This window comes from Ambystoma mexicanum, chromosome 12 (assembly GCF_040938575.1).
Source record: "Ambystoma mexicanum isolate Mex_15411 chromosome 12, UKY_AmexF1_1, whole genome shotgun sequence".
NCBI classification, from domain to species: domain Eukaryota; kingdom Metazoa; phylum Chordata; class Amphibia; order Caudata; family Ambystomatidae; genus Ambystoma; species Ambystoma mexicanum.
In genome coordinates, this window is record NC_090936.1 from 97933404 (window position 1) to 97954982 (window position 21579).

Genomic DNA, 21579 nt, shown 5'->3' on the forward strand with positions numbered 1-21579 from the left:
ACCCATAGAGCAAAAATTGTGATTTTGGACTTAAGATTTTCCCAGACTGAATTCTTATTTGGCAAATGTGGGAATGCTTAGAAATAAACAGAATACAAGTTTTGAAGTGCTATAATTAACACGATTAGGCAAGGAGGGGAACGGCAGGCAATGTTATGTAGGGTAAGCATGAAGTCCTTACTTTGTAACCAGAAGATCTTGATACTAATGGCAACATCCCCCTTTGTTAAAAATGGTTTGATTTTTGTGTTTCTCGGTTTTCTGCCAAATAATGTTTGCCCACATAAAATCAATTGCCCTCATTCACATTAATTGATCTTGTAACCTCTCCATGTTGCGCCATGTGGAAATGGCCTACTTTTTTCAACTATCTGTCTGCAGGTAGAGTAAGCCCAGTCATTGAAATTAGTGCTAGGTAGGCTGACTGCGGCTCTGTTCATTCGAACCCTGTAGTCCACAGGTTGAATAGCTTTCTCAAAATGTATAAAATGTCTTGCACAATAGGTTCCCTAGTTGAGGCATGTTCTGCACAGTTGATGATATTTCTGAGTTAATGTTTTGCGTGAACTCTTACGTCCCCAGTTAAACCTGGCTTTGAATTCTGTTTAGGTATGTAAATCCTTGACGATCCAATGAGGACTTTCTCCTGTGTCGTCTTTTTTGTAGTTGCACACGCTCCTTTAATTTCCGTGTGTTGCCGGTATGTATGATTAGGAGCACGCTTGCTTTATCGTTCTGATCCTTCACTCCCTCGTGGCTAAAGTTGGGGATGCATCGTCTGTAAAAACAATACAGATGGTTAGATGAGCTTGGTATTTAAAGTACTTTGACATATTTTGAATATTCCCGGTCTTCAGGATGGGACTCCTCAATCTGTGAAAGGCCTAAAGCCTGGCGAATCCTCTGATCTTTTTTCTATGTTTCATTAAAAAAAGTTGCTTAATCTAAAATCCCACATTCCATCAAAGTTCTTTGCTTCACCTGGGGCTACCTGCGTTGAACATAGCTCTATTATTATTTTTCTTTTTTTTTTTCATCAGCTTGCGGATCAGTTTTGTAACGCCATTGGAGTGCTGCAGCAGTGTGCCCCGCCAGCCTCGTTCACCAACATTCAGACAGCGTTAAGCAAAGACCAACCTGCCAATCCAACAGAAGGTAAGGAGTGACTCAAAATAGTTGTGGGCGAAATTGAGAATTTGCATCTATAAGAGCAGTACAGTGAGTCATTCTTATGCAATATTCTATTGACCTTTTTGGCAAATATTTAAAGAGTTTCAAGAGTGCAGTTACTATACATATCCAGTGTCATTTGTCTTTTAGTTTTCTTAAATTTTTTAATTAAACCTTTCATAAACTGCAAAACAAAGGGGGGGGGGGTCTGGGAATCTACCAGCACGAACACAGCCCAACGACCTGTTCTTGGGTGAATAACTCCTGGGAGAGACTCTACCAAGTCTTTAGCTCACTGTCCCTTTCACAGAGAAGAAATTTCCCCGCATATCCACCTTTGTCCTGCCCAGGGGCAGTCCAACGCCGAAATGCTAGGCAATTCTCCTCTGTACAAGAGTACCATCAGTAACCCCATACACGTGTTTCAGCCTTGTTTGGCATCATCAGTGAGGTGAAACTGTTGCCTCTCTAAGAACAGAGAGCAAGGGGTCCACGTCTGGATCGTCCTGTTAACTTAGGGTGAAACCCATGACATGAACTGGGTTGAATTACAATTATTCATTTTGAACTTTATTATGAAGCAACAAGGTAGAATGTCGTATTTTCCTTGGCTAATCTGTCTATTTTTTTGAAAAAATATTTTAATACAGCTTGTTACATGTTTTTTAAAAAGAGAAAAAACAAGTAATAGAAGCAAAAAAAAAGAGAAACGTAAAGGAGGACGATATAGCGAAATAATAACTAAGAACGTCCAACCACCGGGCTTCCCATCTGTCACATTTCATATCTGTCCGCCGTCTCTTTTACATATGTAACTTTCTGTCGTCTGATCCAATCATGCGATTTCTACTTCATCATTGTCTAGTAGCCTGCTCATGTCCTCCAAGAAGTAGGTCAGGGCAAACAGCAACTTCTTTTCCTTTCCTTCTAGCAGATGATGCCACCACGCCTCACTACTCATTGTTTTATATTTCCAGAACTCTGCCCCAAGATGCTTTGTTCTGAGGCTTCTTTGATTCGGGCAGTCGATTGTCAAATGTTTTAAAGTTTCTTCGGTATTTATGCAAAAGCTACAGATGGTATATCCACGATCCTTGCTTTTTGGATCTCAGATTTCGTATCTCCTTGATAGCAAATTGGTTGAGCCTGAATTTTAGGAAAAACTTCCTACGAGTTCTACAAGGGAATTTCTCCAAGTATCCGGGCAATTTATTTAGTGCTTTGGTCTCCAGAGCGTATGCCTTCATACATACATGGTTGTTTCTTCGCTCACACGTTTCAGTCCAATCGAGATCCCAGAGCTTTTCCTTTACAGCTTCCGGGTTAGTCTCAAGCATGTTTTTATCAGTGTTGAGTTGCTCGAGAAATGTTTCACAGTTTTGCATCAATTTTTCAAAAACGCTGTCTCGATTGCTTAGGTCTGGTGTATTTAGAATTTTAAACTGTGGTAGATTGTCACATCCAGTAACCTTTTTATACAAGGCCAGTGTATTCCACATTATCCTTGCATCAATTGAGGTTAAGCCTATTTCTTAGCGGATAGAGGCCATGGGGAAGCTTTGAGGGAGCTGTAGAATTTGCTTCCAAAAAATATTTTCAAACTGTGCCCATTGCTCATTGGGGCAGCCCAGCATGGTTCCTGCTCTGTGGATCAATACAGGAATTACTTGGATTTATAAATTTCTGTCACTGGATTTTGGGAGAATTTCCCAAAGTTCTTGTTAAGAACGGCCCCTTGGATCGCAAGAGCTTTACACTTGACTTTACTTTTCAATGCCATTGGCTCATCTGTGATGTTCGAGTTTATAAGCACTCCCAGATAAGAGGCCTGAGTGACAAGATTCAATGTTTCCTCCAAGTTCCCATCGGAATAGTTTCTTGTGTATTTTTTGCCCTTTAAGATTTTTTAGTTGCAGTACTTCTGTTTTCTTTATTGATCTCAAGGCCATTCTTATCAAGGTGGGCTATCAATTTCCGCTGGAGACCAATTGGGGTCCTTTCTAGCAGGACAAAGTCGTCTGCGTAGATCATCCAGCTTATTTGATTGCCGTTAATGTTTGGTGGAAAGGATACAACTTCTTCCAGTGAGTTTCCAACATCCGCAAGTGAAGAGGCTAAAGAGCGTTGCACACAGCTGGCAGCCCTGTTTGACTCCACGTGAAGTTATCTGACGTGAAAGTGTACCATTCTGATCTAGGCAAATTTGTATCTGTGTATCTGAATACAACCCTTTAATGGCCATGATCAACCTGAGCGGACAGTTCATCTTCACCATCTTTGCCCACAACTTCTCTCTATCAGCCCACGCTTTTAATGGGGTTAAGTCCATGAATGCTAAATAGACTGGGATACCATTCCGTATTGCTTCCATCTTCAGTAAATTTAAAATTAGCAAGTTCAGGCGACAACCTACTCCCCTGACAAAGCCTGTTTGATGCAAGTCGAAGGAGCCTGTGGTTTTGATCCTGGATGTTAAGTGCTGAAGGAGTTGCGTGGTGAAAACTTTTCCTAACACATCCATTAACGCTATAGGTCTATAATTATTAGGATCTGTTATTATTCCCCTCTTAAAAATAGGCACAATTATAGCGGCCTTCCATGATGTAGGGATTTTCTTTAATTTCAGTATTCGTTTGAAGAGTATTTTGCAAAAGTCTGCCCATTCGTTTGGGTGCTCCTTTAACATCTGGTTTGTTAGGCCGTCTGATCCGGGGGCCCGGGATGAACTGTTCTGCTTAATATTTGATAGAATATCTTCTCTTAATATCGGGATGTCCCAACTCTCTAATTCAGCATTCAGCTATTATACTTTGTTTTTTTTAATAGGTTCGAGTATTGTTCTGTCCAGCAGGCCTCATTTACCATGTTGTTCTGTATTGCACATTGCAGAGCTTCTCTCTCGTTAATAGCCCAGAAGTCCCTTGTTTTTTATTTTTCATGGTCTCCATTATTTTTTCTGCATCTTGTTCCATGAGTTTTTTTATGTCCACGCATCCAGTTTCTATACCTTGCCTTCATTACCTTTTTATATCGCACGTTTGTTTTTTTTCTTGCTTTTTCCCCACGTAATCTTGTATTTCTCTGTAACTCTTCTTTTCCACTATTGCTGTGTCGTATATGTGCTTAGTGAAACTTGTTTTCCTGGCTCGATTATTCCCCCTCCCCCCTATATTTCTGTAATAATGAGGTATATTGTAAGCAATCATTCTCTTTGTTAGCAATCTTGAGACCTAAATCGCTCGTAAGATTTGTTATTTTCGCACCGTTTATTCTCAGTCTGTTATGTCCTGGTTACACAGACAGCGAATGCTTCCATTATCCTGCGGAAGTTTTTATTCTCGCCTCATGCTTAGCCTCATGATGTTATGGTCACTTTGTGTGGTGTTAATAACTTCCAATTTGCAAATTTTACTCGCCAATCTTTCTGAGACAAAGGTAATAGTCAATTATTGAACTTCTTTTGCGGGATTATCTCTGTGTGTTTCCATTCAATGGGGACATGTTTCTGATGTCCATTTCTTCGAGCCATTCTTTGCACAGGGAGTCCTTTTTTATTTTGTCTTTGGCACACATTTGATTTCCATGTTCATATCACCGCAAAGTATGATTCTTGGTTGTGGGTCCTTGATCATCATCTCATCTATTATTTCGCATATTTGATCTAATTTCTAGATGCCATCGCCGCTTCATGCTGCCAATAAAATGTAATTATGTGAATTTCTTTAACTAGGTCCCGAGTTTCATTGTCTGGCTTTATAGTTGTAACTTGAAATAGGGCGAAGGATTTCTTAATCCATGCATTTAGGCTGGCCATCGTACGATCTTTTAGTTTCCTAATTGCAGGGTTAAGTGCTAATTCAAACCCTTCTACACATGTTAGCGTGGACAGCCATGTTCCATGTAAGCAGACAAAATCCAAACGTCATGGTCCTTTTGAAGAGGTTTTAATCGGATGGGCGTGGCCTCGAGTATTCCAGGAGCCCATAATCAGGAGGCTTGGATCCTGATCTGGGCATTAGCTAGATGTTTGCGCTATTAAGGCTCCTGCCAACCAGCTCCAACTTGCTTTTTCTGTTTCCCATGCCAACTTTTCACCCGCTTGCCTGGGGGTTCTGATGTTTTTCTCATCACATTTAAATGTTACTTTTATTCTTTTCTTGGGGCCATTTGCATCTTCTTCACTCTTTCGTCCTCTTCGCCATTCTCCAACGTTTTCCGTTTGTTATTGCTAATCTGTCTATTGTAATTGCATTATGTCGGTAAAACATATTCACATGACACACATTCCAGAGATTGGTTTCTAGCGCAGAATCGGGATTCAAATCTGTTTTTCCTTGCTTCCAAGACAAACGTTTACATATAAACTTGGATATTTTATGCAGCGTACGGAAAAGGAAACATGATCGAATTAGGAGAGCATAAAACAAGTATAACACTTTAGGTAAGATCACCATTTTAATTAAATTAATCTTTCTGAGCCAATAAACCATTTAAGGGCTCCAGGACTGGAGAAGCTTCTGAATTACTGTTAATAAAGGGCAGAAGTTGGCCAAATATAGTTCCCCAAGTGAGTGTGTAATGTTTACTCCCAACACCCTAATGCTACTTTGCTTTAGAAAGTTCAGCATGTTTAAGTCCCAGGTTCAAAATTTCGGATTTTGTAATATTAATTGTAAGGCCGGTCACTCTGCCAAACTGTTCCATTTGGTCAAATGCTGTAGGTAATGAGATACTCCAGAAAGTGATTGTGAGGATCATATTATCTGTGTATGCCATAAGCTTATTAATATCTCCCCAAACATTATGCCTATTTGATCCGATTATCGGAGTCGTGTTAGCGATTCTAAATGTGATGCATAAAGAAAAGAAAGGGGACAGCCCTGTTTCATACCTCTTCAAAGCGAAACCTGAAAGGATAACTGTCAGTTAATAAGCAGTCTGGCTGAGGTATGCCACTCATTTAAGAGCACGGTGCCACCAATAACACAGCTCGACGATAATCGTAATGCGTCTTGGCTCTACAACAAAGGCAACCAACCCCGACACTGAGCAGTTGACTCCCAAGTTTAACCAACAGAACCATTCAGACACCAACTGCCTCTCAGGAGCACATTGAAGCCCCTCTTGGCAGTAGTGTCCTTTATCATCGTTAAATATTTGGGACCAAAACCCGTAGCTCGTAAGGTATGGAATAAGAAAGACCACTTCACGCTAACTAATGCTTTTTCAGCGTCTATTGATAGTAACACCGCAGCATCCTGTTTTTCAGTAACGTTGTCAATTAAATGACAGGTTTGACGTATATTGTCTTGGGATTGTCACTCTTTTATAAAAACCGGTCTGGTCAAGGTGGAAAAGACTGGGCATAAGGCCTTCAAGGAGGTTTGCAAGAATTTTTTAATATATTTTTGCATCAATATTCATAAGCGCAATCCGATGATACGATCCATATTTAGCAGGGTCTTTCCCTGGCTTCGGAATTAGGATTATTTTAGCCTCTTCAATTGAAGCTGTTATTTTGCCACTTTTAATGAAAGAATTAAAGACCAGCTAGTTTTGGAGCCAAAGTTGCTCGAAACTTTTTATAAAAGGAAGCAATGTACCCGTCTGGTCCTGGCGCCTTATTTATTGGAAGGTTAGCTATAATAAGACCTCCTCTCGAGTAATATTGTCTAAATTTGCCCTATCCTCTTCCAAAATTTCCTTCAACTGGATTGTTTGCAAGTATCTTTCGTGCTATCTGATCTGGCGTATCTGACTTGTATAGAGCGGAGTAAATTGTGTGAAACTGGGCTATGATTTCTTCTGTCATCGTTACTTTGTTCCCTGATTTATCTTCCACCCCTTGAATTGCTTAGCAAGCTATTTTCTGTTTTAATTGTCTAGCTAACGTTCTATCTGCTTTGTTTTCCTTAACATATATTCTCTGCTTTAAATACCGTAGACTTTTATTTCTACCTGTTTAGTTCAAATTAGGCCTAGTTTACCCTTCGCATTCCGATATTGCCTTTGAACGCTTTGGGATGAGTATAGTTCCATTTGTTTTAGGGTATTTCTTTATTTCTGCTTCTACATTTTGTTAAGACAGATTTCTGAACTCTGACCTGGTGGGCAGAGGGTCAGAAGGCCAACCTAGTTTCTTGGAACAGGGTAACCTTCTGGACAAGCCAGACCAATCAAGGTAGCATTGGTGGCGGTCAAGACTAGGTCTCAGGAGGGGTGAGGATGACTGAAAGACCTCAATGAGCACACAGTGTAAAGGACACTTGCAAATCACTCCAGCGGGGTGTGTATATATAGTAAAAATACAAATAAATTTATTTCAAGGCGTTTGAGGTTCAACACACAATAATAATCACAGTAATACTTCTAAGCCAATACAATCCTATCAAAATACATATACCAGACCAAAGGGGCCTAAAGGGTTTGCACGAAAGGGGTCCACAACCTAAAAAGGGAAGGAAGCAGGTAGTGCAAATAGGATTGTCTTTGATGCAGAACTGCCTAAAGACTAACTGAAAGGCAGTCCAATCCCTAAGATGAGGGGAGCCTAGTGCTCAAATGTACTTGGGATGCTGGCACATGTGGTAGTGCAGATGGGCGAAACAGGATCTTTTGTAGGGGCTGTAGCAGCTCGGGAAGGTGAGTGAGGTGATGCAGAATAGGTTCCCACTATTCGTGGGCAGTCTCCCCTTGAGGGCAGAGACGGTTCCAAGAGTTGGGAATAGTTTGCAGTAGCAATGGAAAGGAGAGGGGCCCTCGGGACACTCGTGCGTAAAAATGGATGGAAGCGTTAGGGGCCACCGGTAATAGTTGCAATTACCGACCCCCGGCGCACTCCGGACCAAACTTCGGCAGTTGAGTCCACTTCGGTTGCAGGTTCAAATGCGGCAATCTCGCGGCTCTGCAGCTTACAGCGACGAAGTTACAGCGTTGATTCCCAAACGGGACAGTGGCAATTTCTCCGCTCCTGGTGGATGGATCAGGCCAGTTCCGCTGTAGCGGGCTTCAGGGAACGGAAGGGCACAGCTGTAATGAACTTTCGAAGTTCGTCACCACAGCTGGGCGACACGGTTACTGCGTATACTCTGGTTCAGGCGCTCTCTTTACTCCAGACCTGGCAAGTGTGTGAAATTTGTGAGTGCCGTGAACACAGCTTGTGATGTACCAAGTTTCAAGAGCCTCCTCGAAATGTCGGCGGTATCTGAGCAAAGGTCCTGCGCAAGCTGGTCAGCCCACTGGTTGGCACAGGGGCACTTCGGGAAGGCTTACTTGCAGGGTTTGATGAAGGTGCCGAGAATAGTTCATCCGACTATTCCAATGGGTTAAAGCGTCTTCGCAGACCTTCTAGGACGACCAGATGCAGAGGGGTGCAGCGGTACGACAGCGGGCTCAGCGTGCCAAAACTTCCAGCGGGTCACCAGCGCTTCCTCGACTCTGCTTCTTAGTTTCAGGATCCTATCCTTTGTTCAGTGAGAACTCCAGAGATGTACATGGTGTTTAGATATTTAAATTGTTCTAGCCTTTGACAGCAATTGGCGAGTCCCTAAAGAAACAAAATACAAAGTTGAATCATTGGTGTGAATAATTTGGCTCCAATATCGGAATCTAGTGTCCTGAGGCTGGCCAGGGATGTGAAAACGAGCTTAAAAAAACTTCAAAGTCCTATTTAGTTACACCACATATTACCTTTTTATTGAAAGTGGGGAATTTTGTTTTTTTCCACTTTGTATTTATTAAGCTTTTCAACAATGAACAATTCCGTCAGCGAACTTCTGACGTTGATCAAAGAATACTCCCAACAAAGAAAACACTTTAAACCCATTCCCTCCCCCTAATCCCCGAACCCCGCATCCCCCAACAAAGAGCTACACGGGATTCAGAAAGCAAAAGACACACTAGGGATAGAGCAAAGGCATAAAACATAGTGAGACTTTTCAGTAACACATCCGCGCCAGTGGGGTAGCGGGGGAGCACCATAGTTCACACAACTTGCCTTGTCGCCAGCCACCCTCCCCCCACTTCGAGCCTCCCCCCGTTCCCAGGAAAATTATAGTTTCAGGGCTTCACAGTCAGCATTTAACAGTCCATTCCTGTAAGAGAGAAGACATGTTATCATTGGCTATAGCGGCCAGTTTCTCGTATGTAAAAATTGCCAGTAGTTTATTGAACCACTCTACCTTCGTGGGGGCCTGGGGACGTTCCCATTTCTGGGCCAAGGCTATTCTCCCAGCTCTTAACATAGCCACTGCCACCCTAGAGAAGGGCAGCGCCTCGTTCTCGGGCCTGGGAGTGCCCAGAAGGATCTCCATGGGGTGAAGGGGAGGGGCTTGTTCCCAGAATGCCCTTAATCTAGCTAAGCAGCTCCGCCAATAGACGTGAATGACCGGACATTCCCACCACATATGGAACAATGTACCACGGAGAGCACACGCTCTAGGACACATTGGGGACACATTAGAAAACATTTTGGATAAGGTGGCGGGGGGCCGGTGCCAAGAGTGAAGAATCTTGAAGTTATGCTCCATGGCTACAGTATACAACCCCCCGCACTCCACCCTCCCCCCCCAACGTTGCCCTAAAAACCGCCTAGGCTCACCTCCTATGCTCGTTTAAACGATTGCCTACCCTCTAAGTTAGCTGCGACCATCACATTGTAAATCGTGGAGAGAGATCTGTTCCTGGACTTAGCTTCCACAAAAACATTATCGAAGGGAGTCAGAGGACGGGATAGGGCCGCCACCCAGCCGGCCTGGGTGAGAATACCCTTGAGCTGCAGGTAGTCAAAGATGGAGATTGGACTTTCCGGCAACGCCTCCGACAACGGAGCAAACTCAATAAATCCACCTTGGTGGAAGAGTTGTGCAGCCCTTTCCACCCCCCTGGTCCGACCACGATTGTGTCTCCTGAAACCCCCTGGTCCCTAAGTTAAGCGGGGGAACCCAGAGGGAAGAAAGTGGGGAAGGCCAAGATGAGAGGAGTTTATTGTCCCTATTCGGCTTCAATGTCGCCCAGAGAACCAACAGGATTGTATGGGATTTAGTCACCAAAGGTAGGGAGCATGGGGGGTGGGGGGGCAGAGTAAGTCCCTGACTCTGTACGGGTGGACCTGAACGTCCTCAACATAGGTCCAGTATGTCCTAAGATCATCCCTAAGATGTTCCAGCATCGCTCGCAGCTGGGCTGCCTTATAATACAATTTAAAGTCTGGTGTGTTTGGCCTACCTAACGACTTTGGTCAGTGGGAATTTTGTTGATATTTAATCTCGTATGGTTTTGTTCTGCTTTTCGTGTCACCCCTAATCGTTCATTTAAATTTTCCAAGTTCTGTTGTAGTGTTGAATTGTGTTCATTCAATAAAGCTTGATATTCAAATTCTTGCTTCACTTGTTTTCGAGTTTTTCCCCCTCACATTCGCTTCTCTTAATTTGGCACTTCGAGTTGGTCTTTCTAATTTGCCAAGTTTTGTGATGATATTGAATTGCATAAATTCAATAGGACTTAGTATTTAAATTCTGGCTCCACTTTTGTTTTGGAGTTAATTCCTTGTTACTGCTGCTCTTGTTTTGAATTTGCTTCATTCAAGATATCATTGAGTGCTTACTCCTCGTTGCTTGATTTTTAAATGCTTGCTCCTCTTATTGTTTGCTGCTCTCATAGCATAATATTTGCATGCTTGCTCCACTAAACTTGTTAGATTTCCAGTAATGACAGTATGTATAACGGTTCTAGCAGGAATAAAAAAGTGAGGGAATACGCACAACAACAATTTGTCTCAAGAAGGAGCACCAGGACGCAGTAGGTTTGTCAATCGAAGAATAGATGCACTAGAAATTAAACTTTTTTTTTTTTCTTTTATTTCTTCTGGAAAGACCGGGAGACTCGGCCATGACTGTACGAAAGGGTACATCTCTCAGACTATGAACTAGCACACCCTAAAAGGAATGTACTCGAGAGAGGATTGTTTTGTAACATCAAATAAGCATAACAAACTCCAATTCAGGTTAGAATTTCAACAGTTTACTCAAAAGGTTCATTGTAGACATTTCTTTCATGATTAAGAGAAAATGATGTAGTCAATGATACAGGACTACGCACTCCAACTTTTACACCTCTAGTCCATACACATAGCCCTGAGATATTGGTGTTTGAAAATAGTTATAAATGAAATGGAACCATTGAGGAAATGTAAATAAGTCTCTTTCAGAATGCGGGTGGTGTGGCTAAATGGCCATGAAGTAGGACGTGGTCCCTGCGAGCTTCTGCTGATCCTCTAATGATTCTTCAAAATAAGGACGCTCAAACCAAGCTGCAACGTACATAACTTCACCCACTGCTGCATGAATGCATGGAGCACAACAGGAACTGCACCTTTGTGAAAACAGCGCAGGACAGGAACTACGAGTGAGAAAGGCTTACCGAATTTGGGCTGCTGAGGTAAACAAAATGGCGATGGATGCCTGACAAAGGAACTGCCCTCGAGGCAGAATCCCGTGAGAAGCTGATTACAGACCCGGACCCCGATCTGCGCGCTAGTTAAGCACAAACAATAAAAGATTCAGGCCACAGCAGTATCAAGGGGAGATGAGCTTGCGACACATAGTAGCAGTGCTGAAGCTACAAACAAGATCCTTCGCGGAATAGCTGGTTACTCGCCCAACATGAAAGGGCTCTGATCGGTGTGAGCGCAAGAAAGGACGACTAAGGGCTTAAAGCTTTGGCAGCATCAAGAGGACCAGCGTGCGACCCATGATAGAGTGCTGAAGCTATAGCCAAGCTCCCATGCAAAGTGGCGACTACTCCCCAGATATGATAATACCCTGACCGGTGTGCGGACAAAGAACGGTCAAAAAAGGGTTAAGGTGACGCCAGCAGCAGGGGGGCCCGGTGCGCATGTTACCACAGCAGAGGACTGTAGCTATAGGGTATCGCAGTTCACTGTACGTGTTGTGCAACGAAAAGGAAGGAAGAAAAAAAAAGTTGAATCGGCACCATAGACGGGACACAAAACGATAAAGGAACACCTGCCTGGGAAATGTAATAGGGCCACCATGCACAGAACCCTGAAACGGAGGCCAATCCAACTGAAGCGGAGACAAGCCCGGAACGTTCCCTTATAAAGGCCCCCAGTTGTGACGACCAAGGTCTTGCGAGGGTATGCAGTGCATGGATATAATAGTCCATAGTCTGGAAGACTACTTCAACAGCTGCGCGAGACGTCACCAAAACAAACGCAAGTGGACAGTGAAAGGCCCATCCCCCCCATCAGGATAGGAGGGGGATGGGGGGGGGGGAGAGAATAAAGCAGATTAAGAGGCATGGATATTAGAACACAAACACAGGATTACACTGAATGAAGATCAAAGCACACAGTGAGGAAGCCTTGCAACACATGGAGGGCCAACATAATGGAAGCAAGGACTGTACATGACCACAGGCCCCAGGGAGTGGTTGGCAGTGACATAGCCCTACACTGCACAAACAATACCTATGGTACTCAATACCCTGAACCTGCCAGCCACCCGCAATCATTGGCATAGAAAGTGAGTCGGTGCCCCCATGCCCCAAAGAGCAGGCCAGTTCGGTGGGCCCCCAAACTAAACCAGGACCTTGAAGACCCGGGCCCCTTCATGAGACTACCTCACATTATGGTGTACGTGCCCCGCGTACTCGTCTAAGTGTTGCGTCCTAAGCGCTTGCCTGGAGGCAGTGCACACCACGCAGGAGCTGCGGCACAAACATTACCAATAAGGCTCTATACCGTGTTGGCCTTATTAGGCCTCTGAAGGAGCATACCCAAATGACTGTCCTAGAATAAAGGGCCTAGCCGGAATGAGGCCAGGAGAAGCGAGGTGATGTGCAATCACCATGCAGCACGGAGGTCGGCCCAGAGAAGCAATGGATAAGGGGGCACGCCAGCAGACCTGTGACCTGGCTGGGGGCTGGGGGCTGGGGGCTGGCGGCCGGCGGACAATGGTAGACACTGAAGGGGAAGCCCTAATTGCAGAAACGAAGCGTAAGCAGCAGCGACCAAGGAGCTAATACAAAGGCTCCCCTACGCAGGTGACACCGCACTGAAACAACAAGCGTTGCAGCCGTGGGCCAAATGAACGCCAACCTTGGGCCGACATCAAGTAGCAACAAGCAAGAGTCAGAACTCCACTGAGGTGTAGAAGACTGCTTCACCATGTTGAAGTGGGAACACCTGGACAGACACTCTGGCCGTCACTAGAGCAACCACCAGCCCCTCGACACAAAGCCAAGAGGCACTGAGCCAGCGCAGCTCGCACAACTGAAACCTAGCCCTATTAGACCAGAGGAGAACACACCAGCAGTTGCTGAAATGGCATCCAAACTTCCCAAAACGAAAGGGAAGCAACCCACCATGGACGAATTCACCAGGACGTCCCAATCGCCGGAGGGTACCAGCAACAAAGAGGGGAGCCCATAGACGGATAACGGACCGACGAGAAATGAAAGGCAGATCCTAGAGGCAAAGCAGACTTAAAGGTTACGTGGGAAACTAAACTGGAAGCAGCTATGGCAAACCTAAAGACCTCACTTGAATTCAAGATAGACGCTGTACAAGTGGACGTCAACCTATTGCGACAAGACGTCAAAGTGATAGCTGAACGCACAAGTTGGGTAGAAAAAGAAGTCCAGTCAAACACCACCACCTGCAAGCCGAACGCCTCAGAGATTCACATATTGCGCCAACAAGGAGTAACTTGGAAAGCAGAGCTGCGGAGGCCGAAGGCCATGCCCGAAGGAACAATGTATGCATCGTAGGGCTCCCGGAAGGCGAGGAAGGCTCAAAACCCACAGACTATATAGAAACCATGTTGCTGCAAGAGATTGAGGGAGGGGCGCTCTCCCAAGGATTCGCAGTGGAGAGAGCCCACTGCGTACTGTCAAGAAGACCGGCCCTGGGCACACCGCCGAGGCCAATCACTAAAATACTGAATTACCGGGATAGGGAAAGAATCCTGGAGTATTTTCTCATAGGGGGCACTACAAGGAGAGCATCTGCGGCCATAACGGCATACCTGGACTACACACTTCAGGTGCAAAGGCGCTGACTATACTTTGGAGCAGTCAATAGGAGAATGCGGGAGGTGGGCCTCAGATGCATGCTGATGTATCCTGCGAAACAGTCTTTCATAAAAACAAGGCATTGTTTTACGAGTCCCCAGAAGAAGCCATGAACTGGCTGGACGCATATAATGGTCCACAGGAGGCAGAGGAGCAACGCGAGAGCAGAGTCGAAGTGAAGAATCGGCCCGGGACACTGAGGTGCTGTATATATGACAATGGGACTTGAATATAGCTCCGCATAGATTTGGGAGAAGTTGGGATGTATACGTGGCGGGCAGAAAATATTGAAGCTACATACATACCCCACTAGACCGATTAGTTAGGTTGCCAGTAGTGCGGCAACCTCCTGCTGGGTTCCTAGCACCGATATAGAGGGTAGGACCAGATGTGGGAAGGCCTAAGATCCAGGGATGGAGCTGGGCTACAGTTGGGGATTGGGAGGGAGGAGGAGGGAGGAGTGTTGGGGAGGTTTGGCAGTGTATATGGTTATGGTAGTAGGGGTAGTTGGGGAACCAGCTTGCACCCATGGGCCCCTGCGCATGATTCACTCCAAGTACAACTGGAGTGGGGGACAAGGAGGGAGGGAGGAGGGACGGGATACGGACAACAATGGGAGATCTTAGAATAGTAACTTGGAATGTTAGAGGACTCAACGGCTATCTGAAGAGAAACAAGGTAATGATGTACCTGAGAAGGCAAAGAGTGGACATAGCCCTATTGCAAGAAATCCACCTCACTAAAGAGAAGCAAGAGGCGGTAAAGAAAAAATGGAGAGGGACTACTGTAGGAGCAACGTACTAAGCATACGCCAGGGCAGTAATCATCTGGGTGGCGCCACATGTGCCCTTCCAGATGCTACAGGCCACGGTGGAGCCGAATGGGAGGATGGTAGCGATTCGGGGGCTGCTAGAGAATTGTGTATTATAAACACATATGCACCTAACCAGGATACAGTGGCCTATTTTAAGACCCTATACAGTAAGATCAGTCCCCACATAGGAGGACCGGTCATATGGGGGGGGGGGGGGGGGATTTCAACTGTACGCTGAACCCAAAATGGACAGGTCAGACATGAAACTAGATAAGGCCACCCCGCAGCGAAAACGCTACAAGCCCTGTTGAGAGATTTCGGGCTGGAAGACATATGGAGGCAGCAACACCTGAATGATGGACAATACTCCCACTATGCTGCCCCACACAACCTGTACACGAGACTGGATTACGCGTTTGCTGCTCCAGAACTGGTGGGGGAAATGACGGGTTCAGAATATAAGGCGAGAATATTATCGGACCATTCCCCTCTGGTTATGACGTGCCCCCCCCCCCCCCCCCCGCACCTGAGCCAGGATCCCAAAATGGAGGCTTTGAGCCGAGGCACTGAAGGACACCGCATTCCGAGAGGACTTAAGGGAGGAGATAATTAGGTATTTTGAAAATAATACAGGAAGCGTGGAGTCAAGGGCACCCTGTGGGAGGCCTTTAAGGTGGTGGTGAGGGGAGCGGCCATATCCAAATCCAAAGTGCTTCAAGGGGGGATAGTGCGAGAGCTACAGGAGACAGAAAAGACACTAGAAGCATTTCTGGAAAATGGGGGCACCTCATAGGAGGATGCCGAACGTGTAAGCCAATTACATAAGGCATGCGCTGGGCTATGGGAGAAATTATGCAACCTGAACTATAAAATAAAATGCATCGAGAGACAACACACGGGGGAGACAAACCAGGGAGGCTGCTTGCTTGGCTATTCAAGAACGAGACACCAAGGACAGCAATAACTGGAGAAGAGGGCCAAGTCTGGAACACCCAGGAGAGAGTGAACGAGGGATTCCTTAGATTCTATAAACGCCTATAGGAAGATACAGGAAAGAAGGCAGAGCGGGAGATGCTAGAAGACATTGGACTTCCAAATTTGAGCAAGGAAGATGGGGAGAACCTGGATGCCCCCACTACAGTAGAGGAATTAGAGAAGGTGGGAATACACCTGCCCACGAGCAAAGCCCCTGGGGCGGACAGGCTCCCTAGTGAATTCTGCCGGAATCTGAGGGAGGCGGTAATTATTCCTCTCTTTAAACCTGACAAGCCAAGCACAGACTGTGGATCGTATAGACCACTGTCCATGCTAAACCAGGACAGCAAAATGCTCACGTCAGTTCTGGCGAATAGATTTAAGTGGGTAATAAATAAACTAAACACCCTGATCAAACCGGATATGTCCCAGGCAGGAGCATATCTGTTAACCACAGTAGGCTCCACCACATTATGGAACAGGCAGAGGGTGACCCAAGTGAAATAGCAGTAGTTTTGCTGGATGCAGTGAAAGCCTTCGATTCTGTAAGGTGTCCTTGGATGATGGCGACCTTGAAAGAATACGGGATGGGACAAGGGTACCCGCGATGGGTGAAAATGGTGTATAGCTCCCCAACAGCCAGGGTCAAAACAGGAGCGATAAATGGCAATTTAGTAGAGGCACGAGACAGGGCTGTCTGTGGTCCCTGATGCTGTACATCCTCGCCCTAGAGCCACTAGCGATCTGTCTGAGACAGCAGTATAAAGAAATAGGGGTCCACACTAAGGGGGGAACCGCACTTGATATCATTGTATGCGGATGATATGCTGCTATACCTGCGATACCCAGAGGAGGTGATGGAGCAATACGCGACTCTCTCGGGCATAGCGGTGAACCCCAAATAAATCATGTATGTTCACCCTGGGGAGGTATAGAGAAGTTCCGCAGGAGAACCTACCTATCTTGCAGATAGCCTGGCAAACCAGAACATTTAGATACCTGGGGATCAACATATATCACACAATAGCAGACGAGCACAAATATAACACAGAAAGAGCAGTTGAAGGAATCAAGAACAGCATGGGTTTCTGGGCAAAGCTCCCCCTAGCCATGGTGGGGAGGGCGGCCCTACTCAAGATGGCGGTCCTGCCTAAGCTACTACACTTTCATGAATATCCCACACATTCCGCCTAAACGATTCTTTACCAAACTCCAAAGCTTGTGTAGAGGCTTCCTGTGGCACAACTCCAGAAATAGAGTGGCCCTATGGAACCTACAGAATACGTATGATAGAGGGGGTATAAACCTGCCGAACTTCGAGATGTACCACATGCCAGCGCAGCTACAATATGTGGCTGTCGGAACACGAGACCGCAGAATCTAGTCTGTTGAGGGGCGAATGCGACCCTTAAAGAACTGATATGGCTGCCAAAACCAGAGATGCATGGGCGATCGAGATTGTTGGAACTGGGGTGGAAGATGTGGCAAAAAGCGTGTCGAGCTATAGGAAACTTGACCCCATGCTCCCCGCAGGCGCCACTGGTGGCGTTACAAGGGGTGGATGAGCAACTGCGGAAAGTGATCCGCAAATATTGGGAGCCGGTAGGCCTAGCGACCTTGGGAGACATATGGCAAGAGGGGGAGGCACTGGACTTTCAAACGATAGTGGATGAAACCGGGATACACATGGGGCAATATATTACATATTCCAGAATAATCAAACGGGTGAAGGAAACGTGGCCCGAAGAGCACTAGCAGAACAACCTGATACCGCCATAGAAACTATGAATGACATCTCAGATGGAGGGCATGAGACATCTCGGATCTACGAACTGGTAATGTCCAGAGTGGGTAAGGAATTGTTCAAATTGAGACAGGACTGGGAGGAGGAGGCGAGAGAATCTATGCCAGATGGACAGCGGGAAAGAGCTCAGAGATACCACAAAAAGGTGTCCAGGAATGCAAGGCTGCAGCAGATTCAGTTATGTTACCCATAGGGCGTAGAAGACGCCTCGAAAGATTGCCTAGTTAGGAAGTGCAGAAGTACAAAAATTTCCCGGAGAGGTTAATGCCGAGATAATCCATATGTTCTGGGAGTACCCGGAGGTGGGAACATTTTGGGATGACATCAAGCTATGACCATCTGAAAAGGGAATCAACCTAGATGTGGAATCGGTGTGGGCGTGCATGATGGGCGGATTTACTAGACCACGCAACCTGAAACACGTATGCAAACTCAAGTACCTGGCCTACATTTTGGCCAATTGGAGAATGGCCATGAGCTGGAAAACAGCCGGCAGACCCAGATTAGAGGTATGGTGGAATGAACTCCTGAAATGGGCAGACGCCGAGACGGTAGCATGGCATAAGGCAGCTAACGGGGGGGGGAGGATGATGAAGTAGGACCTCTGATAGCATGGCGACAAATGGTAGCCACACTGTCGGGATCCTTCCGGGCCAACTCCAGTGAATGCGACACGCCCAAGAGTGGTGAAGGGGATTAACCCCAAGATCAGGGAAGCCCGGAGAATGAGGTGAAAGCTCGAGTTAAAATGGGGGCAAGGGGGAACACATTAATAAATAAAATGCAAATGTACGCTAAAAAACTTGTAACTGAAAATGACGAGTGTGATGGTTATGTTTTGTGTTGTGAAAACCAATAAAATGTATTTAAAAAAAGTCTTTCAGAATGCGTAAAGTATGCAATTCTTAATCGGAGAAAATCATATATAAACCAGATTAAGGTGGAGCTATTGTAATTATGAATGGAATTAATTATATTGAATGTTTGGCTCGTTAGGGATGGCATGCATTATGTAAAACCCATTTGTGAGTGGTCTGATGCATTTAGCAATGTCACTCCCTCTCAGGGGAAACGCTCATCCCATATGGCCAGGGAAAGGAAGCCACTACCTGATCCTGACCCTGGGGGTGACTGTCTGAGGGAAGACCAAATGGGGCGGAGACGGCCCTCATGGGAGGGAGGTAGACTCACTGATGGGAACATGGTATCCCCCTTTCCACTTGCGGTATGTCCCCCCCTCCCCACCTTTAGGGTGTGATATCAAGCCATTACCTTCCCATCTCTGTATGGCATACTGTGATGTAGAACATCCCATTGAAAGTGATAGACCTATATACACAAATCCACATAGCCCTACTGGGATGAGGAAGGAGGCTCGAGCAATGAAGATCACATCCGCGAAGAAGCACACCATGCTTTCTAGTCGTTGGGAGCATGTGACGATGTAAGGATATTCGAAAGGCCCAACAGACAGGAAATGGGGAGACGCACCATTCCCGAAGCCGGTCGGGACATGGAGAAGAAGCAGTTTACCGAGTGGAGAGGGAGATCGGCTGGAAGTAACAGGCAGAGAGGCTCTGTGAGCGAAGGGCCGCTGCACAGGTGCCGTAGGCAGAGGAAGCTGCCAAGTGACCTGGATGGCACAGCGAGGACAGAAGAGCGTAGCGTCTTCCAGGGCAGAACGCGGACTGCTGGCAGAACAGAAGGCTGCAAGAGAGACTGGGGCTGCCAATGAAGACTGTTGAGCCCAATAGGGGAGCTTGGGACACCAGAGTGCTCCAAAGCATTTGCTGCAGACAGTTAATAAACTGGGCGAAAGTCAGCAAGAGGGCTGGAACACCAGGCCAGCTAAAGGGAATAACGCATATGTATGAGGGGGTCGTGGACCCAACAGATGAATAAGGAGAAGAGAAAGGTTGCGCACTGTTTGAGATTAAAGGAAACCGCAAACTTGAATGTTGATGAAAACACAGCGAGTCGGGGACTCGCAACCACTATGAGAAAACGGGGGGACTGTGATGAATCCAAGATTGTTCACCCAGTAAACCCGGCCTGGGACCTTTCTCATGTGGCCAGGGAAAGGCAGACTCTTTTGATCCTGACCATGTGGGGGGGTGGTCTGCAGGAGGATCACATGAGGGGGTGGGGAGGTCGGGAGGAATGGGAACCCCCTTGTTCAACTTCCCTCCTCTCAAGACCTCCAGTAATTTTACGAATAAAAAACAGAGATTAACTTTAATAAAGAAACCATAATAACAAAAAATATAAGTCATGTATGATGCGCATGTACACGTGTTTCTAGGCGCGACAAGACAAGGGAGGAAAGTGTGAGAAACCTAAAGGTGTCTCACCTGCTAGTCCCCGGGATCTGTCATCCAGGTGGCCAGGACATGGCCTTGGCTTTTGGATCCAGTTCCTGGGGGTGGACCAGTGTGGGTGGATCACTTGGATGATTGGTCTTCGGGGAGTGGAAGTGCAACACTGGATGGCAAGATGCAGAATCCCTGTCCTTGTAACAAACGCTTTTTCCACATCCTACCAGGTTGGATACTAAGGAATTCAACAACCACCCCACCCCCACCCCCACCCCCACCCCCTTCCCGACGCAAACACTTTCTCACGGACAGCTCACTGTGAGAGACCATGGACTGACAGCCGAGCTGTATACCTGACATGTTTTCACCCAGTGGTGAGGCAGTCGGGCAATTACGGATCATTGTACACACCTGACTTCCATCACAATCTCCCACACAGACAAAAGGCAGAGCACGAAAGCACACTGAGCAAGGCAAAGCACCTGAGGAAGCAGCCATTCCAAGGTGGCAGTTTAATACGTGGAGAAAAACGGCAAATACCGGAGAGGGTTGCAAGAAAGTGCCCATGACCTTTTCAGAGAGACCATATCTTTCATGAGCCTTCGAGAATAAAAAAACCTAAGACCTGGAACTAAAGCTGAAGAAACCTGCATTGTGTTGGAGGTAACCGGGGCTCTCCCGGGTCGATAACCAGGGCGAGGAGGAGCGCTTGCCGCTGTGGTACTGTCCTTGGCTCCTACAACAAAGCAGCGCCAGTGAAGTCTGCACAGCCGGTGAGTCAGGGAGACTGGTACCAGACCGGTTTGTGTTAGAACCAAGGTTGCAAGCGGCAACATGGTATAGAGAAATCTGAAGAGAATAGTGTGTGAAGCATATGTGACGAGTGGCATGACGAATTAAAATGCATGACTGAACTTTTGAAGCCAATACAGAAACCGTAAACAAAGTGGTCCGGCACCATGTGGGTGCTCATTCGAAGGTCTCTGAGAGGTGGCAAAGGTAAAAAGGAATTGTGAAATGACGTGATCCTGCAGTGGGTCAAGCTAAACCCTGTGCACATTCGAATGTTTTTGATCGTTAATACTAACTGAAATTTGTCTGGACCCGGCTGAGGGAGACTAATTTTGTAAGAGGAAGGATTTGAGCCTGGCTGAGGGGGTCCAGGGTGAAGTGAATCACCTGATTTTGGATTCTTGTAAGAAGAAACAAACGGTGTGTTTGTTTTTGGTACATCAGGCCCTCTGAATCAAGAGTTTTATAATTAAAGAGACTTGGGCACAGAAGGCCCTGATGCTAGTGATTGAACTGTATCCTCGTGCCGAAGAAGCCAGAGATGGTGCTACGCTCGAGGGAACCGCCTTGTTCCGTGCTGAAAGCGTGGGCAAGGGAGGCCAACAGCCTGAACATCC

The 21579-nt window shown here is 46.2% G+C and overlaps 1 protein-coding gene across 1 annotated transcript in view; it reads left to right on the top strand.

Annotated features, from left to right (window-relative positions):
- Positions 1-21579, top strand: part of MED21 (mediator complex subunit 21) — a 109398-nt gene that overhangs the window by 43726 nt on the left and 44093 nt on the right. Inside the window, exon 2 of the mRNA XM_069628091.1 lies at positions 1041-1155. Within this exon, the coding sequence (XP_069484192.1) occupies positions 1041-1155 (115 nt within the window). The remainder of the gene's footprint in view (positions 1-1040; positions 1156-21579) is intronic.